This window comes from Pleurodeles waltl, chromosome 4_1 (genome assembly GCF_031143425.1).
Source record: "Pleurodeles waltl isolate 20211129_DDA chromosome 4_1, aPleWal1.hap1.20221129, whole genome shotgun sequence".
Taxonomy (NCBI): domain Eukaryota; kingdom Metazoa; phylum Chordata; class Amphibia; order Caudata; family Salamandridae; genus Pleurodeles; species Pleurodeles waltl.
The window spans coordinates 737,322,277-737,347,862 of record NC_090442.1 but is presented as its reverse complement, the minus strand read 5'-3'; the positions used below and the strand labels follow the sequence as shown (position 1 = coordinate 737,347,862).

At 41.3% G+C, this 25,586-nt stretch overlaps 1 protein-coding gene across 2 annotated transcripts in view; it reads left to right on the top strand.

Moving 5' to 3' along the window:
• KLHDC10 (kelch domain containing 10) overlaps positions 1–25,586 on the top strand; it is a 114,345-nt gene that overhangs the window by 4,793 nt on the left and 83,966 nt on the right. Inside the window, exon 2 of one of the 2 annotated variants that reach the window (XM_069229335.1) lies at positions 20,695–20,787. The exons of the other annotated variant lie outside the window; for it this stretch is intronic. Within the exon in view, the coding sequence (XP_069085436.1) occupies positions 20,695–20,787 (93 nt within the window). The remainder of the gene's footprint in view (positions 1–20,694; positions 20,788–25,586) is intronic. 2 annotated transcript variants of the gene reach the window in all.

Here is a 25,586-nt window from a genome sequence, read left to right as displayed (position 1 = left end):
CCTTTAACAAAAGGATCCCCAAAAATGTTACCTTGGGCATTTGCCTCTGAAGTAGCCAATTCCCCAAGTTTAGGGTCTATTTTTATGAGGAGCGATCTTCTGCGTTCTGCTGCCAGAGCGCAGCTCTCGTTTCCAAGGAGGCAAATGACCCTTTGTGCCCAGCCACCTACAATTTCCACTGATAATGGAGTTCCGGTGTGCTTTGCCTGGTCTGCAAGTTGTATGATTTGAGTCAGAGGGCCAACCACGTCAAGGAGTTTATCCTGGCAACCCCTCCAAGTTTTATCAATCCCCTTTTTTGGGTCTTTAATGTATTTGCTGATAAAGGTACATAATTCGGGTCAATGTCAGGCGTGACGGCTACCTTGCCGGGAAGGGAAGGTCTGGGGCATTCTGCCCTGACTTCTTTTTCCAGAGGCTGGCGCATCTTATTGGGCACGTAATTAGCCACCTTAGGTTCAGGAACCCATTCCGAGGATCTGGAGTGGTAAATCTCTGATGGATTAAACATATCAGATTCTTCCTCTAGAGAATTAGGGGAAACAGAACTAGGAATTTTCGGCATCCGATACACACTCCCCTTCAAGGGGGACCCCAAAGAAAGGGTCTACATTTTTTTTTTTTTTTGTGACAAAGAAACTCATTTCCCTGGGTTGATCTTCCTCACGGTAGGGCAGATGATTAAGCTTGAGCACACTCTTATGGAAGGTCTCTGTAAGCTTATCAAAACTTTCCAGGTGCCCCTCGTCACGCCTAGTGGCCTTCTTTCCCCCTGAATTAAGACCAATAGGGCCCGGTTTAGATTGTGCAGGGTCACCAAAAACCCCTGGAATGCTCGGGGTGGGGTATTTAGGGGGGCTTGTCAACCTGTTCCTGGAAAGGCGCTGGCGCAGTTCAAATGGTGATAGAAAGCGCTTGATTGACCTCTGGTGGAAGACGTTGAGGAGGCCACTCTTGTTCGGCATCCTGAAAGGATGAATTTTCATTACTACTATTATGGTCCATTATGTAGGTGGGAGCACAAAGAAAAAAATACAAATATTTTGTTTAAAATATATTTTATGCTTTTTTATTAGAATATTTTTAGAATGTGGGAAAATATATTTAGCATTTATTTATTCACCCAAGATTTAAAATGGGTAGCCCCCTCACTGGTACTCCTAAATAAAATATATTGAATAATATATACATAATTAATGAAAACACCACTAGGTGGTGCTATTGCTTTAAATATACACCAACCAGTGTATCTAGCGAGGGTTGGTTTGGAGATACTCTGACAGGAATTCAAAGAATTTATTTTAGGCTTCCCCCCCAAAACGCGTGCAGCAGTCAGCTGGAGCACTACCAAGAAGCCGCCTCAGACACTGCTGACGCGCCTGGCACCCTCGTCAGACCTGTGAAGTAAAATAATAAATGAGCGTTCGGGCAGAAGACTACTGCGCAAAAAAAGAAAAACAATATTAGCGCTTATAAGACTGATAATAAAGTATTTCAGTTATAAGGAAAACGTCACAAAGAAGATTTCACTTAACTGACGAGCAGTGAAGAAAGATTGAACAGGAAGCGATGTCATATGTTGGACTGGACTCAGATTGGCTATGTTTGGACTCTTGATACTCAGAGCCGTATGGGGCATGTAGTATTTCATAGTTTTTTTTTTTTTTTTTTTTTTTTCCCTTTATTTCTTTAAATCTGCTATATTAATAAAGTGAAGAAAGTTATGCATAATCCTCGTCTCCAGTCCTGACATAGAATGGCAGATTATGCTTAAGGGCCTAAACAGAGCACAATGTTTCAGCAACTAAGACCTGTACAATGCCTAAGGGGTGGCATGTCATGTTGGTTGGTTGGTGGGCCTGGGTGTGTTATTTAGGAATGTTCTGTAAGAGAAGGCGCGTCAGGGGACCGACAATCAAAGCACAATTTATTGTGAAAGAGCATCCGACATCACCTTGAGCGCAACTATACCCAAATTTAATGAGGGGGTTGGTGTGTTTGGAGGTAAGGGGCAGTAGGACTAGCTGGTCAGTCAGTGGAGACGGCCTAACACCACTTCAAACGATGGGGCGGAACTGTCTATGCAAGTAGGAGTAAATAGATCGATATACTGCATTTTAAACATACTGGTCAAACCCGATACATTTTAGCAAACGTGTCTTAGTGAACATGACAATGTTTATAGATTACAAAGCTCAATAAAAAGGGTAATCGAGTGATTTGTCAACCAAAAGCAGCTTCTACAGAATTCAATAAAGAGCACATAAGAACAGTTTTGGCAAAGCTATTTCATGACCATGTCCCTTTGTGCAAATCAGTTCTTTCTGTGAAATAACTGTAAGCTCATGAAATAGTTTAAATTCTGTCTTCAGAAAGACACTTCTGGCTGACTGTTGACCAAAGGTAAATTTTCAGTTTGCTTATTGGGACATTGCAACATATGCTTGTCTGAAGTTGCACATATGTAAAGGTCTCGGAGTATTGATTTTGGTGGGTTGATTGATTTTATGATGTGTGACTGGTAAGTCACAGGTTTTATTCCTAATGCAGCATCCATTCTTCCAGAGAGTTAATCAGGGAGTTCCAATCAGTTTGCAATATAAGCACTTTGAATTACTCTGCTGGGAGCCTGCACTTTCCATAATCAACAATAAAATCTTTTTTTTACCACCCAGTGTTGAACAGTTTTCATATTAGAATACTGGGCTACATCAGTGCAGGAAGCCACCAGGTCCAAAGAACTGGCAAAAACATAGTTGCTTGAAATAACTTTGCAACAAAAGGTGGCCTAGCATGCAGAGGATACAAATATTCCTTCAAATTCCAGAACACATAAAACGTGTGGGCTGATGGGTAAGGTCTGCAAATAGTTCACTCCAAAAGAAAGAGAAATTATACCTTGCAATAGCATGTGTTAAAATAAAAACACCCATGCTTTCAGTTTTTGTTCTGAATCCCCCAGCATATCAAATTTAAAATCCACTAACATATCAATGTTGCTTTTAAATCCTGTAGGGTCCATGTGATTTATAAATTGAACATTTGTTACAGATTTCTCCAAATTTGTTTTGAGAAGAATGGCATACTCTGCAATGGGTGTACCCAAAGTGGCATCCTAATTATAGCAGTTAGTTTGGCCTGGGTACAAAAAGGACCTACCTTGAATGTGCACAAGACAGACACCATGCACACAGCATGGTTACATGTTTATCATTGTAACACTGGAACAATAGTGCACAAAGTACTGCTTCCATTGTGCAATGCTGATGTATTAGTAACGTGTTATACCATTTACCAGTTATGATGCTGCTCAGTTTGAAAGCAGAATAAGGGTTTGTAAGTATTTTACTGTCAAACTAGAGTAGTTTAGAGGGGCAGAACCACATTTTCCCAACTGTCTTTAAAAGAAGAAGCCAAGCAAGAGAGCTTCATTCCCCGTCACCCCACCCCCAACCCAACTGCACTGGGTGCAATGTCGCTGGAATCTCATCATCCATTTGCACAGGAAGTGACATCACTGGTTGCCTGCTCATGGCACCTTGTGCTCCTCCCTTCCTCCCAGGACCTACTTAATGGTGTCTGCAGTGCCGTGGACTGTGCCTGGCGCTAGCAACTATGGTTCTTTCCCCCTCACAGATACCCTGTCTCTCAGCCCCCTAGCCCATGCTCACTGCATGGAAGGAGTATTCACATGTGCCTCTGGCAAATTCTCATGCATTCTTCCTACACCCTTCACTATTGCACTCAGTACCCCACTCACTTACAGACACGCAAACCAGCCACCTGCTCACACAGACCCTACACCACACTCTGATGTATGCTCCTCAAAACCTACTTGCTCACAGAACATGCCACAGACACATAGGACGTTCTGCACGACCAAGCTCCGGACCTGCTCTTCCTCATAGAGCCACAGAAACTCAGCTTCTGCACCAGACCTCACTACAGTCCTGCCCATTGGATATTAGCTCACATGGCAAGGCAGTCAGCCCAACCCCAGAGTTGAAGTCGCTATGATATTCAAAGATACTATATTAACAGCACCACCTACAGGGACATCCCCACTAGCTACATGGAACATCTCATGTTTAAGTTCCAAACCACATTTCTCCCTGATTGGAACCCTCATATACAGACCAGCAGTACCCTGCACCAAATTTGCCACCAACATCAGTCAGTAGCACCCTCCTCATCAGCACAAGCACTTTCTTCCTCCTCAGAGACCTTAATGTTTCCCTAGAATTCCACACCTAACTTAACTCTACAGCCCTTCTAGAAAACATCACAATCCTTGCCCTGTATGTTACCAGACCGATCCTGGACATATCTGCAGCATTTGACACTCGCACCCCATCCTCATCAGACACTAGCATGAGATTGTCATCCAAGGGCCCACTCTGAGCTGGATCTGCTCCTTCTCAGTAGTTAGGACACAAGTTATCCGCCTGGCATCTTACTCCTCTGAAGCCCCCAGACTCATCTGTGGAGTGCCTCAAGGTTCATCGCTCAGTTCAGTCCTCTTCAAAACATGATTCCTTTAGCCAGAGACATCTGCGCAAACAACATGAACATCTTCTCTTATGCCAACAACACAAAGCATAGCCTCCCTCTAGGACAAGACTACCAACACAACAGGTTCACTGCCTGAATGACCAAAGTAGCTAAATGGATAAAGTCAACCTGTCTAAAGCTTAACACCAACAAGTCAGAAGTAGTGATCTTCTGCAAGAACAACTTACCATGGGACTCTTACTGGTGGCCGACCGAACTTTGACCCAAATCCTGCACCCATACCAGGAACCTCTGAATAATCAACAGGAAACTGGACATGACCACTCAAGTCGATGCAGTCACTGCGTCCTGCTGCCACACCTTGACGATGCGGAGGAAGATCTTCAAATAGCTTCCGAGCAACACTGGAAAAACTGTCACTCACACCCTAATCACCAGCAAGTTAGACTACGGGAACACACTCTCCACCAGGATCTATGCCAGAGTTTGGCAGCCAGGTTCATCCTCACCCTCCTACGCAGAACTCTGATCACACCATACCTTGGGGAGCTCTACTGGTTTTTGATACACAAACATGTTCATTTCAAACTTGTCACATGCACATTCAAGGTATTACACAACTTAGGCCCCATCTTCCTGCAGTCGCTTCTCCTTCCACCAACCACCTCAACACCTTTCCTTACATTGCTTCTAAATTGTGGAATGGCCTCCCACTCCATTTCAGAGCCTCCTTCTTTAATTCTGCAAAATATGAAGACCTGGCTTTTCAATTCAACCTACCATAAGCAGGGCCAGGCCCACATACCAGGTCAGTGCCAGGATACCATCATGCATGGTTGTGTGTTTCACAAATACATATATCCTAACACAGGACACAGCAGTGCCTACACAAAGGGAGTTCTAATTTACTTCCTCTGTGTAGACACTATCCCCAAAAAAACACACACGGCATACTTTACAACCAATTCTTCATCTGTTTTACGATAAACTCTGAAAAACTGATCCTAGATGCTTTTGCTTTGGAGGTTAGAGATATGCCTCTGGTTAGACATAAATTATATGCTCTGGTGTCACATAGCTGATTTGTCTCTGTCAACCCAAAGGTCAGGGGATGGATACCTGATCTATCTTTCAGGTGATGATACTCCATCACCAAAGGACGAGAGCCTCAGCCCTTTATTTCTGTGTGATTTCTTCTATAATTGTCCGCTTCCATGCGTTTTGTCCTTGAGGGCACCCACTAAAACAAAAACCTACACATGCAGAATATGAGTTGAAGTGAGTTGTCACTTATAAAGTGCAGTGACTACCCTTACGGATATTGGCATTGAACTAACAGCATCAGAATACACCGGAATATAATCAATTAATTAAATTAAATGGATACATTTTAGGAGCCTGCTAAATATGGAATGGTCCTCTGTTTTGCACAAGCCAAGACAGAGTACATTCCAAATAGAGGAAGAAACTAAAGAGAAGGTGCATAATGGAACCATGGTTTAAAAAAGTGGAATATTAATTTGGGTAGACAGTAGTCCACCACAAGAAATAAAGTTAACAACTTGTTATGTCATACACAAGGTTTCAGTAATTTAAGCCTGAGTTCAGTCCACGATGGCTACGACACAGAGCGGACAGGCTTAACTTAGAGAAAATGGGGAAAGCATTTAGCTGTACCAATACAGTTAAAAATTCAAAAATGCAACACACTAAAAATCTTTCTAATTTATAAAAAATAAAGAGCAAAATAGTGAACTTTATTGTAACCAAAATGACAAAAATCCAATAAGGGGAACAAGAGATAAGAATTTGCATAAAACAAGTAAACCACCAATAGATTGTACTGTTCATGTGACTGGGACCTAGGTGCGATTTCAGGGCAACCACAATGATGCTCATGTCAAAGAGTTCAATCCGATTCGTCCCAGCCCGAGTATTAACCTTCTGTCTTCGTCTCTGAAATGGAAGTTGAAGACCTCGAGCAGGGCAAGGCAGCAGGCTGTACTTGGCAAAATCACACTGAAGTTGGACAGGCAAGGGTCTACTTACCTGGATTTTCAGTTGGCAAAAAGCTCAGAATGAGGCCAAACTGATTGTTGCCCAGCAAGGTCGTGTCCTGTGAGCATTGAATTGGGTTGTTGGCCCCAATCCTCAAGAGGTCTGGAAGTTCAAAATTGTTCAGGAATATTGGACCTCATATTTGTGTCAGCGGAATTCCACACATTAATTCCACTCTGCACAGCCCCCATTGGGGCTCATATGTGGGCCCATGTTTTTTATGGGCATCTTGCAAATAAGCTGAATAAGCAGAGCACACAACACCAGGATGCATGAAAATCAATGGGAAAACATACCCTTGTTTAGGTGTGAGTGGCTTTTGGGTGACCAAAGTGAAGTGTGCAGGATCCTTTGGGATCAACGTTACCAATTGTTAACAGTTAATACCAACCTTTCCTGAATATAATGCTGGCTTGCAGATGCCTCTGACTGAAAGGAAGCAGGTCTCCTGTTCTGTAAAGCCAGGAAAGAGAGCAAAAGCAGAAACACTCCTTCTTGTCAGGGTACTTGCTACTGGAAATAAATGGAAATGTTTTGGTGGGTTACTCTTGAGGTCTAAAGGCTGCTTGGGACCCAGCTTATGGCTTTTGGTGGTCATTTGAGGTTTCATGGGGACAAAGATTTATTTTTGAGAGGTAGTATAAGGGTGTTATCAGTTCCAGGGCGCTTTCTTATAATGGGCACTTATTAAAAGAAGAGGTTTGCACTAGGGACAGTCTGATTGCTTATTACTCTAAATATATGTATTTTTGTATTTTTAATGCACATGTTTTATCTGAAACTCTGAGTGTTATTTAGAGTTTGGTTGATGGTGTACACTGTTGCATTTGTGGCGGATGTCTTGATCACCATATTGCAGATATTTTATTGTCTATGGCACTTGTAATGCCGCAGATGGGATCCCATTGGCATTTCAATGTAATGCCTCTTCTGCCTTGTAGCACTATAAATGCACATCACTCTTCCAGAGTGCACCAACCAGGATTCATTTCTGTGACTGTGGACACACCATCCCTTACACCCACACATACAAATCCACCCACCTGCCACCACCACCTGACCAATTGCAGTTTATGTAGTGGGATGTCTCTGACCAATCAGATAATCACTGACTAAGTTATACAGCTGCATCTAGCCACTGCAACCATAGTTCAGAATCGGACTGAGCTGGAGTATAGATGGTTGTTCCAATTTTAGGAACATTCATCCATTCTAACTTTTAAACAAATATCCCAAACACCGCCTGTACAGTAACCTGTGAAGTTATTTACAGTGCCCTATACACCTTAAAGGTTTCTAACGTCTGTAGTAGCATGCTCTCAGATGTCAGTCTAAAGCAAGATTACTTAGTAATAGAACCTAGCTGTTACCCTTACTCAGCTGTTATATTAACCCCTTTATGATTTTATTATTTTTTTTCTCAGGAGGAAATGACAACATGTTAGAGTACTACAGGTGCAAACATTTGGCCAGACTCAAGTAAAATACCTACATCTACCAACGGCAAACATTTTGAAAATCTGTGTGTCCTTGCTCCCCAGACTAGTTGCTCAATTGCTGTTGGTCATTTCCTTTTGGTGGTTAATTCCACCTAGAACTATATTATCGGTGGGAACAGTCATAATCTCTACATTCCTCATCCCTGTCTTTACTGTACTTTTGACGTGATTCCCTATCTTGTGACTGACTGTCTGTTGCGCATTTCCTTTGGATATGAGTTGAAACTTTACTTAACGTTTGTTCTTCAGAATGCAAGGAAATAAGGCAACTACCTGGTTATACTCCAGTTAAGATCTTTCTGTTAATAATTGCAATCAGTATCTTGTTAAATCCTGTGCTCCTTTATGTTAGATCACATTATGTAGTGCATATTTGCTTGGTCCACATTCTTGTATTGCTGTGGCCGTGCCCTTGAGTCTGCAGTAGGACTGCAACACGAACTGTGAAAATTATTTGTTTTATCTCGCAGTTGATTTTATTTATTTAAAAAAAAAACTTTTCATCCCATATCTCACGCGGATTCTGAGCTATCTGTTTTATAGAGGAGAAATGCCCAATTTACCAAGTGGCTTAAGTGCTGGCACTGAACCTCTAGAAGAATGTTAAGTGCAATTTGAGTGATGAAGGCCCTCTAGGCCTTCTTCTTGAACAGTTGAGCTTGACTGGTGTGTCTTTTACTTATCTTTGTCCCCAGTGTTTGGCAGAGGTTAATATAGAAAGCAGTTGATCTTCTCTTTTTTTTTTTTTTGTGTGTGGTAGGAGTTAAGGGCGAGATGTGCTTTGCTGTGTTGCTGCATTATAGAGTGGGCTAGTAGTAGTAAAAGGCGAGAGATATGGGCAACATTGTTTAGCAATTCATTTGTTGGTCTTGAAGCTCTTTTGGGATTACATTTGGGGGTGAGAGCTTAGAGGGGTTGACCCCGTTTTCATTTGTATTGTCCACTGCCTTTGTGAACATTTGGACTCTGGGTGGTAAGATGGACCTTTAAACGGAGAATTGAGGTCACAATTTTAAGAATATACCACTTCTAGCAATTTTCGACTTTTAGTCTTAAGTTTTTTTCTTTAATGATATTTCTTGATATAAATATCCTAAAGGGGTTCAGCTGGCAACACTGATGTACAGATTACAATCCCCACTTGCCCCCAGTTAAAGGGAGAAACTGGTAAGGACTGAATATTATCAAGACCGTTTATCTGTAAGGGTAGTAGAGAAGGCTCCAGCTAGATAAAGAATTTGAGTGACATGGAGGAAGTGGAATACTTCTTCTTGAAACCAGAGTGATGCTGTGCTTTGTTGTGAGTTTAGTTCCTCTGAGCTAGAAGTATTTGCCTGGAAACGCATAATCTTCATTACCTTGTCTCATAAATGCATCTTGGTGAAGTATTTCAAAGAGGAAATATGTAGTTCCAATAGATGTTTTACACTACAACAATGCAACATTTGGTGGTTCATACAGGTGTGATAAACCTGGTTATGCAATTATTTCCTTTTCTGTGCAATTCAAAGAAATTCAGAAAGAATGAGTTCTGTGTGAATGTTGATCTAAGTTTGCTTCTAAATCAGTTCTTCTTGGAGACGAGTTTTGTCCCCACTACAATCCTATATTATTACCATTAAGTGAAAAAATTACGGAGATAAATGTAAAATTAATAAATTCAACCTAGTCTTCAAATATATTTTGTTGGGGGGACCTTTAAATTGGAACTATTTTCTTGACATAAAATGGTTCACTATGACGGCTTGCATTCTCTTTTCTTATTTATGTTTGATAAGGCACATGTATATTTCTTATACCCCCCCAAAATCTGTTTGATGAAATTATGGGAAAAGTTTCTGTGCCTAAGAATGTGGTTCTCCTTTTTTAAGAAAACTAATTAGGACAAAGTACAAATAAATATTAGATACTGGTGCAATATTTCCACATAAGGAAGATTTGCAGCTTGGATTATTCCTGGAAATTACAACTGCCACAGATTTCATGAATACTTCTGATATTTCTTGTGAATCCAGTGACTGCTGGAAATGTACCCCCATAGTAACCATGAATACATGGAAATGGATCACAGTTTACTTGTCTGGCTTATATAGAGGATATACATACTGGTACTTGTCTGCCACTGATGACATGATCAGTGATAGTTATCAGATACAAAGTTGAAGACAAAACATTTTTAAGTCTGGCTTTTTGATTATTTTTATAAAGTGATCTTAGAATATGTTATTAGAGCATCACTCTGATTTTTAAATACTTGACTGAAATTGTTATTGTTAAGAATAGTGTATTAAAATTTTTGCTTCCAAAATAGGTAAGCTCTATATTTTACGCATTATCCCTTCCAGAAAACGGTTGGATTTGGGGAGAGCGTTTAGGTAGATAATCCATATTCAAACGTAGTGTTGGTAAATGCCTTGGGAACACACTCCTGGAGTAGATTGATGGAACCTCTGAAGAGGGTTCATCTGACTACTGTAACAACTAGTACTGGAGCAAATGAAGGTGCAGTGGATAGGGGAGGGCATATTGCATAAACTTTGACTTAGTTCTGCAAGGTTTGATTTTCCCACCCACAGGTCACGCAGGTGAACTTTGTTCAGTGCACCAGTGCTGAATGTGAAAGACCTATTGTAGCCCTGCGTAACCCCACACAATGCATTCTAAAGCAGAGTTATTGGTTTTGGGTGACCAACAATCCCTGTAACGATATCAGGGGCACCCTGGTAACAGAAAACAGCCAATTTCGTTATTCACATTGTCACGCACACAATGCACTAGGAAGAATAGACACATTTAACAACAAGCATTTATTACAGCAGGACTAATCTGTTTCTCAGTACATCCAAAATGTCTACACAGGATACCGTAAAAACAGCAAGAAGCCACTTTGTGAACAACAAGAATAAAATGAGCATCTGTAACATTTAAAAATGTAATTTGAAAACTTACATCACAAAACCTACTTCTGTGAGCTACACTGAGCGAACATGCGAAGTAAAGCTTGTTGCAGCCTAGGGTTTCTTAGGGAGGAGAGACTCACTTTATACTTTTTTGACAGCAAGAGCTGTTAACAGCGGAGGCATGAAGACAGTGTTCCCTATAAAGGGCAAGGGTGCTGCAGTAGCAGACTTCCTCCGGGACTTTGCTTCATTAGTAGCATGCAAGATGTAGCATCTTCAAATTGTTCTGGCGGTAGGTGAGACCTTCTCTGGCAGAATCTTGTGCGATAATCCGGGCTTAGATTCTTTCCTGACAAGTGGTCAAGTGGCAGCCCTTTATGTATTAAATCATATCAGAGGTTGACATTTCTGGTGTGAGTTTAGGAATTTCTGACATAGATTATGTGCATAAAGGTTTGCATCCCAGACATTTCCTTATGAACATATAAGATGAAAATGTGCCAATTCAGACTACATTATTTTGGTCATGTCTGAATTTGTTTTTATTTGGCCATGACATGGTGACAAGTAGACGCTTGTCATACTATTGTAGCATCATGTGTTATAGCCTCTTTAGCCAAATGACTTGACGCTTTCACCGTTCTTAAAAAGAAAATATCAATGGCAATGGCAGACCTGATGGTGATTTTCGCATAAATTGTGGAAAATGGCAATATCCATTAGCTAAAATGGATTTGTGGCCTACTTGAAAATTGAGTCAGACTTTAGGACTTTACATCTAGCAGATCACACATTGGCTAGCTCATTCTGTTTGTGATTAGTTTGATTCTTGGATTATACTTGAATGTTTAGTTTGATGTAACTGATTTCATTCAAGGCAAAATGGACATTTTGTGAGAAGAATAAATACAAATGTGAAAAAAAACAATACACAGATAAAATAATTGAACCTCACCCACTCTGACTCCGAGAACATTGCAGTTAAACCTTAGGAGATCGAATGTGAGGTAGTTTGAGTAGAGTTGTTTTATGTGGCCAAAGTTGCTGGCTATTCTTCCAGTGTAAAGTGCCCTTTAACCATTGCATCAGAGTCTCTATTGTTTACTCTAATATTGTTTTAATGTCTCCTAGATGTTTTCCCATAGTTTGCATGGTCACATGTTTATCCATGTCTTTTATTATGCTGTGGGATGTCAGTGCCTTCCTTAACAGTATTTTTAACCTTTGTCATTGGTTTGTAATCCGAAGACTTACAGCTGAGGGTGTCTTGGAACTACCTGGAAGCCTGTTTGACATCTAACTAACATCCTAACATCTTATCAAATTGTCCACCCTTAGAACCCCCTTGATGTGTGGGGTTTTTTCCCCCTGAATTACCCACTTGAGAGCTAGCTGTCCATGTCCACTTTCCAGATAACGAGAAACTAGAGGGAAATTGATTTTCTGGATCCTGACCCTTCAGACCTATGCTCTCCTAAACAAATCTTAAATTCTCGCCCTCTCTCTACCCACATTTCCCATAAAGCAGTTACCTATAAATAAAGGACATTGCTCGTTTGAAAGTTTATTATTTCTTTTCATCCCACTTTGTGCCTCGTGTATGTTTCTTTCTGTGTCACCATTGAAGAACTACAGACATGGCAATTGCTACATCTATAATTTCCTTTTACAGCATTTGCACTACACCCAATAGTTCTTTTGGTTGGTTGTTTATCTGGCAACTGCATATGTACCAATTTATCCTTCCAATTTGCATTATATCAGAATGCAAAATTGGTTTGTCCAAATTTCATCATTGTTGTTGGTATTAAGTATGTGCCAGTTTGAGTTGTTTACTATTTTTTTTATCTTATAATTTAAGTTTAAATGCTGAACTCCACATACTACCCAGCGTTGCTCTTGTTTGCTGTCTTGGCATAAAAATAGGAGTTCTATCATATTACTTTGCCCTTTTATAGGCATGTTTAACCATCTGGTGTGGGTATCCTCTACTCAAGAATGTCCCAAAATTCTCAATCTGTGAACAGTTCCACCTCAACCTAAGTAATTGTCCTAAAAAAGTTACCTATTTCTTTTGATTATTTGGATGGAAACTAGAAAAATGTAAAAGTGTCTCTTGCAGTAGGTTTTAAGATTTTATATCCCTGCTCTCTTTCCTGGGCCTGCTTGAACTTTAAAGAATTTAGATGATTAACATTTGTGCCACTTATAAATAGTTACATATGCCAATTATGTATGTCAATCAATCCATATTTAGAAGAGGGAGCACAAGAACTCTACTGCTGCCAGCGAATGCTAAAGTGCACAAAGCCCTAAGGCCACCAAAGCAAAAATGGGAGGTAATTAGGCAAAAGGTTTAGGGGAAGACCACCTTAAGGATGACTTATAACAATGGCATTGTTTTTTTTTGTAGAGTGAGAAATATGTGGGTCTGGCACGTGTTGATGCAGTGGTTGTCTGTTTTGTACATCCGTTCAACTTCTGTTGGTGGCTTCATTCATTGTTTTAGTATAGTACTTTGCTTTGACTTATTGCTTGACTTTGTTCAACCAATGCCTTATAGGGGTTTTATCTGCATAATTCTTCGGTGACCTATGTACCTTCCATGAGTGCCCTACATTGATTCCAGGGTTTGAACAAAGCAGTGTTGTTGCTGGCTGTGCCCGGCCTGGTCTCGTGTTGGGGTTTTCTCTGAATAAATCATATGGAAAGAGTTTTCTGTGAGGGCATTTACGCTAATTTACAACACTTGTGTAAGGAGCTGCCTGTGTGTTGAGTGGAGGGACTTCAGTATCAAGATGACCTCGGGATTTCTGCTTTTCTTCCATTTTCTTTACTGTTTGTGGACAGATTGTACATTATCAGCAAGGTCCTTGGAGTAAGTACAGGCATGCTGAAGGCTTTGGCTTGCACTGGCGTGGTGTAATTGGGAAGTGGAAGCTCACATATCTTTTCTAAAACTTTGTAAATTGTTTATAAGGATGTTGGAATTAGACATGGAGTTGATAGGATGAGAAATGAGTGCCACCCTTGGGTTGTCTATGGTGAAGTCTTTGATGGTTTGGTGTTCTCATTTAAGTTAACCTTGGTTTGTTGGTAGGACACTGATCATGGAATGGGAATTAAAAAGTGTTTGGTCTTGTCCCGGAGTATGGGTAGTTTGTATTGGGTTGTTGAGGTTACGAAGCACGGCTATAGGACTCTAAGGATGTAGCCATTGTGGTTATCTCAGTATATGTAGTGTGTAGTATTCTCTGGAATGGTGGTAGTGTGTGGTTGTTTTTTTTTTTTCTTTCCAGCAATCTCCGGAGAGTTGTCCATAACCTGTCAGAATGTGTTCTTTGTGTGGCAAATGCATATATGTCAACCTCATGACTTAAAAGTGCAAGCCACGTGAAGTCTTTAGGAGGGTGCTTGCCCCTAATTCGAATACAGTACAAACTCTGTTTTGGATGGTGGTCAAAGTTACTAAAAAGTGAGTGTCCCCATGTGGGTGACTTGAGAGGTGTGTTCAAAGTTATCTCTCTTTTCAATTGATTGGTGGTTAAAAACATGCTGTCGTAGTGGCTTAATGATGTGATCAGTGGTGTAATTTAACATGTCTTTGGTGCGCGATTTATAGTTGGTTTACTAAACTAAGGGTGAATTTCAGGGTTTTTAAGTTTTTGTCCAAACATTAGTTGGTTCATATCTCCAACACCTGATCACATCATTTTAACTATTTTAAGGTTTAGCATATGCCCAACTGCAGGCCGTTCTTTACCCAAACCCTCTTCCCACCTCCCCACCAGCCACCCATTACTGTTGAATTTCAGTGGTTTTCCATGTTTTAGCCTTTTCAGTGAATTGCATTGGGGTTTTATAATCTACTTAATTTCCTACCCCTGCTGCAGAAAGCCATTAGTGACCAGACCTGGTCTTTGGTCAGGCCCAACACTCAACTGACCTCAAGTGACCAACTTTTCTGAAGGTGTTCCATTCTGACATCCGGGGTAGCGGCATCTTCTTGAATCAGAAGGGGGGAGGGGGCATGATGATTGTTGGCTTGAAATTGTTTAGGCCAAGCTTAATTTGGCTAATAGGATGGTTTTGTCATATATCTTGTGTAAATAAGTGGGGAGAGGCAGAGGGGTCATGCTTTCTGGGTCCCTCTATGTATCTAAGCCGTCTGAGTCTGCCCCATTGATTCTAGCATGGAGAGATTAGTAACTGGCCCATAATATGTTCATGTATAGTGCCCCCAAGCCAAACAGCTGCTTAGTCAGTGGAGGAAGCCTGTTCACTCTGAAGACCTCTTTCCCCCCCCCCCCCCCCCCCCCCCCCTTTCAGCCCAAGGACCTTATGCCATACCTGCCACCCATCCGTCTATGGGAGACTTGTGTAGGATATCATGAACACCACCAATGTGGTACCACAGCAAGGAGAGCGGAATGAAGTCCTCAGCCCTGTATCAATTTGCTTTACGTTTTTAGGGGTGCCTGTAACCGCAAAACATCTCTCTGGTTGCCAAACACCTGCAGGGCCCCAGAATACTATATTAGATGAATGGAGTAGACTTTACCTAGCAGATCACAAGTGGCAAATGCATCTCAAGGTGGTGCAGAAACTATTAAAAAATAAATAAATAAAAGCGGGTATAGCCCTGGCTTGAACACTCAATGTCCGTGGTTTTCTGCGTTGGCGTTTCCGCAACAGTACTGCTTAGGAGATGCGTTCTGGCTGGAATTGGAAGAGAAACTTCTGTATGCCAGAAAACTGATGTCAAAGTGCAGGGGTGGTGCTTGCTGGCTTATCCGCTCAGTCACTTCTGGGACAGGATAGTCTGCATGGAGCCTCACAACATCACCACCAAGTACACTGGAGCACTGCAGAAAAAAATCGCCAGATCCAGCCTGGCACCTTGGAGATGTACTAAAAGCGAGGAGCCTGCAGCTAAAAAAGTAGATCCAGAAGGAGCATTGCCAAATGTAAGTGACTTGTTCGTCTCATCCTATTAGGAACCAGGGCATGTGGTATGGTTCCTGCATGCTGGGAGGTTCAAGGAGGACATCACTTCACCACTCCATAATGTAATCCTAGTATGATGTGTATTATGCTATTTTATCATGTATGTCTAATATGTTGTTTTTCAACAGGACTAAACATAGCAAAGTATAGTCTCTGTTGCCAATCTGTAGAGACATGTTAGATTCAGTTCTATTGGTGGGCATGTGGAGAGTAATGCACAAAAATGGTCTGACTGCACTTATTACTTTGTCTCACCTAAGCGTGACTGAATAACTTGCCATGTTCAGGATTGTCCTAAGGACAAGGGTCTTGCAGACTTGTTCAGGATCTCTTAAGGTTGGTGTTATGGGATGAGCTAGGACTACTCCCTAATTCATCCCAAATGCCTCTTGTCTTTGTCAAGAATTCCATGGCTTCTGTCTTCTTCCATTGACTAATCTAGAGCTTCGAAGTGTACTGCCCTTAATAGTGTTCTTGAAGCACAGAAGGGAGTCATGCTTGTTTTGTAGTGCGCCTTTTGGACTGAGTTCTGGATTTTATGACTTTTTTTTTGTTTTGTTTCCATCATGTAGGAATAATCTTCAGCTTCCACTAGGGATGTCAGTTCTAATGCCTTGGATTTGTTGCATTTTGGAAGCTGCAACTGAAGAATTATTTTGGTTATGTCCGCTGCAAAACAATTTACGAAAGATAAGGGGTGTTAGGGTGGGTAGTGTTGGAGGCCTGTAAACCTCACTGTGGCTGAACTGCTAGTTAAACTGTGTCATGGTGTCCATAGAAGTGATTGTGCCTCTGATATTGCAGGTGGCTTGTTCCCAAATAAAGCTAGATGGACTTTAATGGTAGGTTACTTCAGTTCTACTGCCATGACTCCAACTAATTGAACACCCAGCAATGTGAGTTATGTATAAGATTAAGTGGAGAGTCGGGCGACTAATGCCAAGGGTGTAGCCCTGGTACAAAAGGGCACACTGTCGTTGGGATGAGCTTTGGCGCTTGCAGCAGTTATGGTTTGCTTATAACTACTCATATCACTAGCATAATAATCTATTATCTTCCCCACCCTCAAACTCTATTTATTAAAAAGTGGGCTAACTATGTGACAGTCTCTTTTTCAAACACTGCCTCCAAGGAGTACTGCAACCTGCATTCTAATGCCCAGTCAAAAATCCTTATTATCTTACCTCCAGCCTAGCAATACCAAGAGCATCCCATATAGGGTACAGTTGTAATGTTGCCCCCATATCTCTGTATCTTACTTTTACCATGCTCATGCTGCATTATTACGATGTGAGGTATTGTACCCAAGGTCCCTACCCCACCTTATTGCAATTTAACTTTATGCCAACAAAAGCGCCAATTCAGTCGAATTCTTGACTGATGCAGGTATCTCTTTCACATACCTAGGCAACACCATAAGGAGTCTGGTGTATATTTTCCCAGCTCAATTAATACATTTCTCCAAAATGTTTGCATACCATGACACTGCCAGGCCAAGTGCTTAGTATGCTGCTTCATCTCTGCATCCGTCACCCATTCTGAGACACTATCTGTTGGACGTAATAGAATCTTTGTGTAAATTCAAACCATATAAGTCTGTCTGTACTATTGAGGGAAATATTTTTGATGGGTGGGCAACAAAATAGCCCTTGTTCATCAGAAATAGTGCAAATGTTTTGCTGCCATTTTAGGTGGGTTTTACTTGAATCTAGAGATCCACCGCTCCAGGACAAGCCATATAGCCTGGAAAAATCTTAAAAATTGATAAGAAGGTGGAGGAATCTGGTTTAACTGGAAAGTTGTCAGTGACATTGCAGAATGCACCACTTATTCTGCGATCTAGAAAGTATCTTGAGCCATAATGGCTGGATATTGGTTTTGAATCTGATTTAAAGTTTGAATCTATCATCATGGAACAAGTACACACACACAATGATACTCTCCAGCTGTTAGCTCACTCCTGCTCTAGGCACACATCCAACATCCGACCTGCAACCCTGTTGTATAAAGAAGTGCAGTCCAGCTGCATCCCAGCAATCACTGCCATACGTTAACCATCAAAGCAAACTGGATCAGGGTAAGTGCACCTTCTCATGGGGCATGGAGGGAATTAAACGCCTCACCTCAAAGTCACAGGCAAGCCAGCATCTTCCTGCATCTACAAATGCATCGGACCATGAACCCAGTAATGCACAAACAGGCCTTCTGCAATATAATAATGGAGCTCAACATCTGGAGTAGCCAAGATGCTCAATATTCCATTATGTAACAGAAATTCTTTAATCTGAGAAATGTAGAACTTCCAATATTTATGTTGAATGCCTTTAAGAAACCACTGATTTAGATGTATTGTTTTGTGCATTCTCTACATTCTTTGAAGTGTAAACTGATTGTGTTAGCTTCTATGTGTTCAAAGGTCAATGGGGCATGCCTAGGACCCCTATACCACCAAGTGTTTGCCTTTTAGTACGATAAGTGCATCTAAAGCAGCACAACATCATCCCTGCTACAATTTAAGGTGCTGCAATTTAAAGAATAAAAACTTGGTGTAGATGTTGTCCACCCTAGAGCACAGCTTGACCGTGAAGTGGTCCTAGTCTTTCTTAGAACCTGTCCTTTTCTATAGTAAAGGACATCCACTTTGCCTAACTCTTAAAGATGCGAGGTATTTCTGCTACTATTGTGACCCATTGAGTGGCTATAGGGTATTTGTGAAGGGCCAGTGCATCTTCCTGATGGAGTGCCTGTGCCCAGCTTGTCACTGATTGGGACCAGGAATCATAGACTGGCACATCAGGCTTCCTCCACATGCGTGTAATCAATTGTTTGGCTTGTATAAGACCTAGATCTAAGAACCTTGAGGTGACAGTTACGTTTGGTTCTGTGGGAAAATCCTAATATGTATGTTTCCCACGTAACTGGGATTGAGCTGTCCGTGCAATGCAGCAGTCGCTCCATCACTGCTCCCCAAAAGTCACCTAGCTTGAGACATGACCATAACGTGAAAAAGGTCAGGATCCAGTAGGTGGCATTGAGGGCAGTCTGCGTCCATTCTATGACAAAAATTATTGCTTTGCAGTGGTGTTTAAATAAACTTGATTAAAAATATAATATTGGATGATGCGGAATCTAGCATTAAGGTGCACCTTCTGTGGGCTCTCTAGTATATAAGCCAATTTCTTAGCCTTGTAAGGTGAACCTTCATTGGTTTCCCAATGATCTCGGAGTGTTGTGAGTTTGGGGGGGGGGGAGAGGTGTGGTGTCTGAGTCTGTCAGCCAATGCAGTAGATGTCTACCTGCGCCAAACACATGTAAATATTGTACTGTCAGGTGTGTGCGAGGCTCGTGGGTTATGTCCTCCCATGCCTGTCTTAGCACCCCAGTGATGGTATGGTATAGGAGGATGCCACCAGAAGGCATATTAGGTTCCTATTTCTCCCCCCCCCCCCAACCCCCACTTAAGATGTCGTAAGTAAGGAGAATGTGTTTATCATATAGATCCCCAAGTGTATGGATTCCAGCTGCATGCCAGCAGTCAGTTCTGCTGTAGACGTGGCGTGAGATCGGCTTGGTGTTCCTACCAGGGCCATTGCTGGTGCATATGGATTCACCTCTCTGGTAAGGTAAAGGCTTCTGCAATAGCAGAAGCCTGGCCTTCAAGGACGCTATGTTTTTTGAACATGGATGGAATAGGTGAAGTAAATTGGGAAGTGCCCACAGTGGGGATAAGGTGGCTGTATCTGATTAGTCTTGGTCAGCTAACAAATGAGACACCCACTGTATTTGGGCCACAAGATAGTAGAGTTCAAAGTTAGGAACTGCCAGTCTGCTCTGGCCTGTGCCTGTGTAGAGTTCGGTGAATGACACTCTGCAACAAGGGTTGTGCCACAGGAATTCTTGGAGTGTGCGTTCAAATGAACAAAAAACTGACGTTGGGATGTATAGTGAGAGATTTAAAAAAAAAAAGTAAAGTAAGTGCGGTAATGCGACCGTTTTTTTTATCAGTGCTACTCAGCCTATCCTATATAGCGGACGGTTTTTCCAGAAAGCCATTTGCGATTTTAAAGAGATCACTGCGTGTGTTAGGTTGCCATCTAGCAGTAGGTCGTCCGTTTGGTGTACCCAGATCCCAAGATATCTAAAGGTATTCCGTTGCCATACGAGTGAAGATGCAACTGGGAGAGGGCTGGGGTCGGAAGTGGTAGAAAAAAATCGAAATAAACGGGTGTTAGTCCAGATAACCCAGAGTACAGGCAATTCCGCAAAGGTGGTGAGTATTGCGGTGACAGTGGTGGGAAAGTGTGTGATATTGCATTAATGAATGAGTATGTCATCCGCATAAAGTGATACTACACGTATACTGTCCCCCAGAGGTAAAGATTTGAGGTATTTCTTTGTGCTTGTAACGTTGCACTTGTCTGTCTAGAAGTATAGTGACTTGTTACGCAAGGGCGATTGAAGAATGTAGATTGGATTCACTAAAGTGTGTAGTTCTGATTACCCATTTACATTTGTTTCTTCATGCAAAATGAAGTGGGTGCTGCACATGTCTCGTCATTTTTGGATGCATCTTCTTAAGGAACCTCTTCATGTACATTGTTCCCACCCAGTTGCTTACGTCCATCGTTTGAAAATATTGTTATTTGTTGTCTTTGTGTGCTTAATGACATGTGTTGTGTACAGTATGTCTGACTCCTTGCTGGTAATTGTGGTAACAGGCTGTAAGAAGAAGGTGGGATGGCTTCCGGTTAGGCAGCTCTTCAGCCACTCGTGTCCCAGCCTAAGGATCCCTAGAAGGTTTTTGAGAGCAGGTGGGTGACGATTGCTAGCCACCTTATTATCTCTTTTTTTTTTTTTCATTGTAGGGTTAAGGTTTTTATTTTATTTTTTATTTTTTTATTTCAATTTAACTAGATATTTCATAACACGTTCAATTTCTAGTATGCACTTCGGACACATCCATTTCAAGTGGTGGTTGCAGATTTTTTTCACAGGGTGACAATGAACGTGTACTTATTTGTTTGTTTATTGGGGAGTCACTGCCTTTTGCATGAGATCACGATATTTTTGTGTAAGTTACAATTACTGTTTCATCGGTTCGTGCCATCTCACTGTTTTTATTTATTGGCCATTGCTTTGAGTAGGCTTGCTTTGGAAAATGTCATTAACAGGTAAGAACTAGCAAGCTGTTTGTTCCAAGTCCTCTTCCAACTCCTTCTCTTTAACCTGTCCCATTCATTCAGATTGCATTTTTACTCACTTAAAATTAGAAATTTGTTTTGTAAGTCTTCTGGTTATTAAATCCAACATCCTGTAGTGGTTGTGAAACTGAGTCCCATTCTTGATCGGATCCCTGTCAACCCGTATTTTGGTCAGGAGGTCTGCAGCCCTGTGGACATCATTCAGCCAGGAGTAGAGGTCCTTTTCAACTCCAGAACTGGGAGTAGCTTTCTTTGGAGTTGTAGTAAGCAGTACCCTCCATATTGTTGCCTATTTGTTGTGAAGAAACCAAGAACTGTTGCACATATTTGACATGATTGTTTTTTTTGTATTTTTTTTGTTTTGTTTGAAAGTATCCACTGCATAACTATTTAATGCCTGTTTCACTTTTTCACTTCCACCTTTTAATAGTAGAAATGTATTTTATTTATGTTATGGGAAACATTTCAAATATCAGACTATGGCAGGCATAAGGTTTAGAAACCCTTTCCTTTTTTTTTATTTTTAATAAATCCAGTATGCGTACATTTCCAGTGTATTGACGTTTTCCTAGAATTTTTTTTTTATTTTAAGCTTGAGCTGCTGATGTTCTTTGATATTTTCCTGCAAAAGCCTATGGTTTAGGCTGATGAATGCTAAAATATGGCATTACACAAGTGACTATGTAGGCAGAGTATTTGATAAGGGACATAAATATTTTTTGGGGGAAGGACTCCTTGTTACAATTCATTGTGGTGGTCTTTTGGCCTGCACGTCACCAACTCCTCTAGTTTCAAATCCAAACTATGAGTAAATGTGCTGATTGAAAGCTAAGTTCCTAATCCGCTTTGCATGCTCATTTAAATCCTCTATCTGTGTATTTGTGTTTTCCAGTGAGAAGCACTTTCGTGGCAGTTTTAAGTAGGGGTGTGCGGTACTCACACAGTTTCATTCTGTTAAATGTTGCTGAGTTACCTAAAAATTCCACAAGATTCAACGGAATTCTGTGAGCGTGTGGAATCAGGCACATCAAACTGCTTGTACTGATTTTTAGCACTGGGAGCTTCTTCCAATCTTTAAAATCAGCATGAATGCCACCATACGGCGCGCAGAGGGCAATGCTTCTGTCTGCTGCTTGGGTAAATTTTCTACTTGAGCGGCAGCTTTGTCAACCCAAATGGTTGCAACCTGCGGTGACAGCCTGTGTTGAGAAATTTCACCAGGAGGTGTTCTAGTGCCTGAAAAATCGTGCTGGGAGATGCAAATTCTCACTCCCCAACTGAACGCTGACGAGCTGCTCATGAGAAACTCTGCCACACAGTGGTTTGTAGAGTTTTGCCAGAACTCTGCACTCCAAGCAGAACACAGGGTGAGCAAAACTCCGACAGTGGAGTGAAATATTTTGCCCATCCCTTGTTTTAAGTACTTCTCTGGTTGGCTGAACTCCCTTTTCCCATTGCTGCACAGGGAATACATGCATAGCAATTTAACAAGTTACTTCAAAGCCGAAATGACTGGAGAGCAGGTAAGTTCAACCATTGTACTCAGAAAAGGGGTGGATATAACCTGGGGAGTGCTGTTTCAAAGCTGCACTAAAACCAGGTTGTTACTTAAGAAGTCTATTTCCACTGTTCCCACCCCCCCCCCCCAATCCTCACCCTAACCAAGACCACACTCTCTGCTCCATTTGGATGCAATGTCTGTTCAGTGTTTCATCAGTTTAGAACATTTAGAGACTTTAGTAAGGCCCTCATCACCCTTCAGTGGTTGCAGTTATCGGTTCAGGTCTCGGTTGCCCTCTTTAAATTGGGTATGTATGTTACAGCACAACATTTTAAACGTTATCTACTGTAGTCCCACTCTTCCTTTGCAAGTATTGTGCTTAGAGTTCTTCTCAAGCTAGAAGACTACACTACCTGAAAGTAGTTGACATTGTAATCTCCACTTTTAGCATAATTCTAATTGTTAGTCTTTTGCAGATTGCACATCTGACTCTGATTTTGTGATATATCATGGGTGGATGTGCTGTGGGCGGGAGATGTTGCCTTCATCCAACAGGTACTGCAGTACAGTAGCCTTCTCTTCTCTACCCACTGGCTCCAGAATGTTTGTCTGAATTCATCGCAGCCCCCAGTTCAACAGTGGGACTCTCTGGATAGAATTTCTCATTTTATTACATTTACCTGTACAATATACCATCACCACTAACTTTTGGGAAAAACATGGTTAGAACTGTGCCACCAATGACCCCAACTATTATACAGGCAGTGCTTCTGAAGCCGGGTTTTGGGAGGGCGGAAGGCTGTGGAGGAGCCCTGCCCTCAGATGGCTTCAGAGCAAATGAGCTGTGTGGTTTTTCTTTTTTTTCTTAGTCAGAATTGTCATGTTTTTCCCACAACAGTCCTTCAGTCTGCTGCTTCTATAAAGCTCAGAGGTGCTATACTGCCTTGCAAAGTGTGTGTGTTTGAAGGTGAGGAGGGGAGAAGCATGACACTCTTAATCATATACTTCTTGTTCCAAGTCTGTCCAGTTTAGTTTATGTATTTTTAGAATTACTGAAGGCACAAATGAGCTTGGAATCAAACTATTTGTATACATTTTTGATTTCGAATAATAGGCTACTTCTGTAGTACCTTCTTCCATAGGTACAAGGTCTTCTAAATATATAAGGCTGTAGTGCAACACTATGTGTGCTTATCTGGTCATGGTTAATGCCCATTTTAAGCTTCTGGCTAAGGCACAGTAAATACATCTTCACATTGTCTAGCTGGGAACCCATAAAAGTAAGTTAATTTGCTGTTTTATCTGGGGTTTGGTGAGTGCTGGTTTTGAGACCAAGTGGTTTTATGGTGCTATGATGATAGACTTGTTTAGTGAGATGGTTGTCTCCATCTCTACAAGTGGAACAGCGACTTTTCAAAGAAAAGACTTTGTGATATTTTAAATGACCAAAAGAAAGACAAAGGTTTATTGGAAGTTGTATTCACCAGTTGAGTGGGTAAATGCTTATCTTCCCTTGCAGGAAGTATTGACTCTAAAATGGGGATGACGAATAGTGCCCAGAGGAGGGGACTGCAGGTATATTTACTCCATTTTCTTAGGTTCTGTATTTGTAATACCAGCTGGGGGACCGTTATGCCAGAGTTGCTTTTGGTGAGTGGCTTTGTAGTTGACAGTCATCCTAAGGATGGTGTTCCATAGAAAAGGCTGTCAGATATAGTCTGTTCATGTCCAGTGTAACCCAGTGTGTGTTGGTTAGAGCATCATGGCCCTTTGCCAGACCTGTATCATGGACATCTGTGACAAGTTTAGCTCAGATGGATGGCTTCTGAGTGGCAGTTTTATTTTCCTAATAGCTGTCTAGCTAAAGTCTCTAGCTGTAGTATGTTAGTTATTCTGGTTTATCCAGTCTGAAAAAAATATTTTGGTTGAGTATTAATGTCTAATGTTTTTGACTTGTGCCCATTCAGCTAGCATGAACAATGGTTTTTGACTGTCGTTTCATACGCAGAGTCTCTGGTATTATTCTTTTGTGGTTAGGTCCTTTCTATTGAATTTTCCTCCCAAGTCTCCCTGTTCATCAATTTATCAAATTCATGAAATTACTATACAGAAACCCTTAAATTACGGTGAAAGTCTTTGATATTTGGGACTTATATCTTTTGCAGTACTTTTCTTCAGTTTGAAGGTGTAATTAATTGAGCATGTATGTAGTCTGATGTAGAGGTGGTCAGTTATCCAGAAGTCAATTTGGGGCCTCTGCAGTGAGGCAAGTGTTTAATAGGGGTGGTGTGATTTAGAACAGGACTCTAACCTGCATGGAGGGCTCCCTTTTTGGAGGAACCATTGGTGTGATATTGCGTTTGGTTGGTTGGCTTGTGTTGAAGAGGAAGATAAGATGCACCTGGTGTAATATGCTGCTATGGTTAATTATGTGGCCAGAAGTGGGAGAAATAGGATTAGGTAGGTAGTTGAGCGATATTATATAATCTGAAAACAAAACTCTTTCAGTGTTAGAGTGATGCATAAATTATGCGAGGAAAAAGAGAGCTCCAAGAAGTTCCCGAGGTTAGGTGGAAAGCTCTCCGTCTAAACTTGGGAACTAACCAGAGTTCTCTATTCTTATTGTGCTTTTGTTATTTTGTATAAATCCGTACAGTAGTTTTTGAGATTTTAATGGGAAAATAAATTTGCGTCTGAGGTCGTGAACTTTTTGCTACAACTTAGCGAAGAATAAGAGCTTGTGCAGGGAAAGGCACAGCTCTGATTGGCTGGCAACACTTCAGCTTCGAATTTGCAGTAAAAAATGTAAAAAAAGAAATAAAAAAAACATTTTTTTTTTTTTGGTTTCTTTTTAAAGCTCCTGGGTGTGCGAGGTCCGGGAGCATATTAAAAAAATAATAATAAGGCA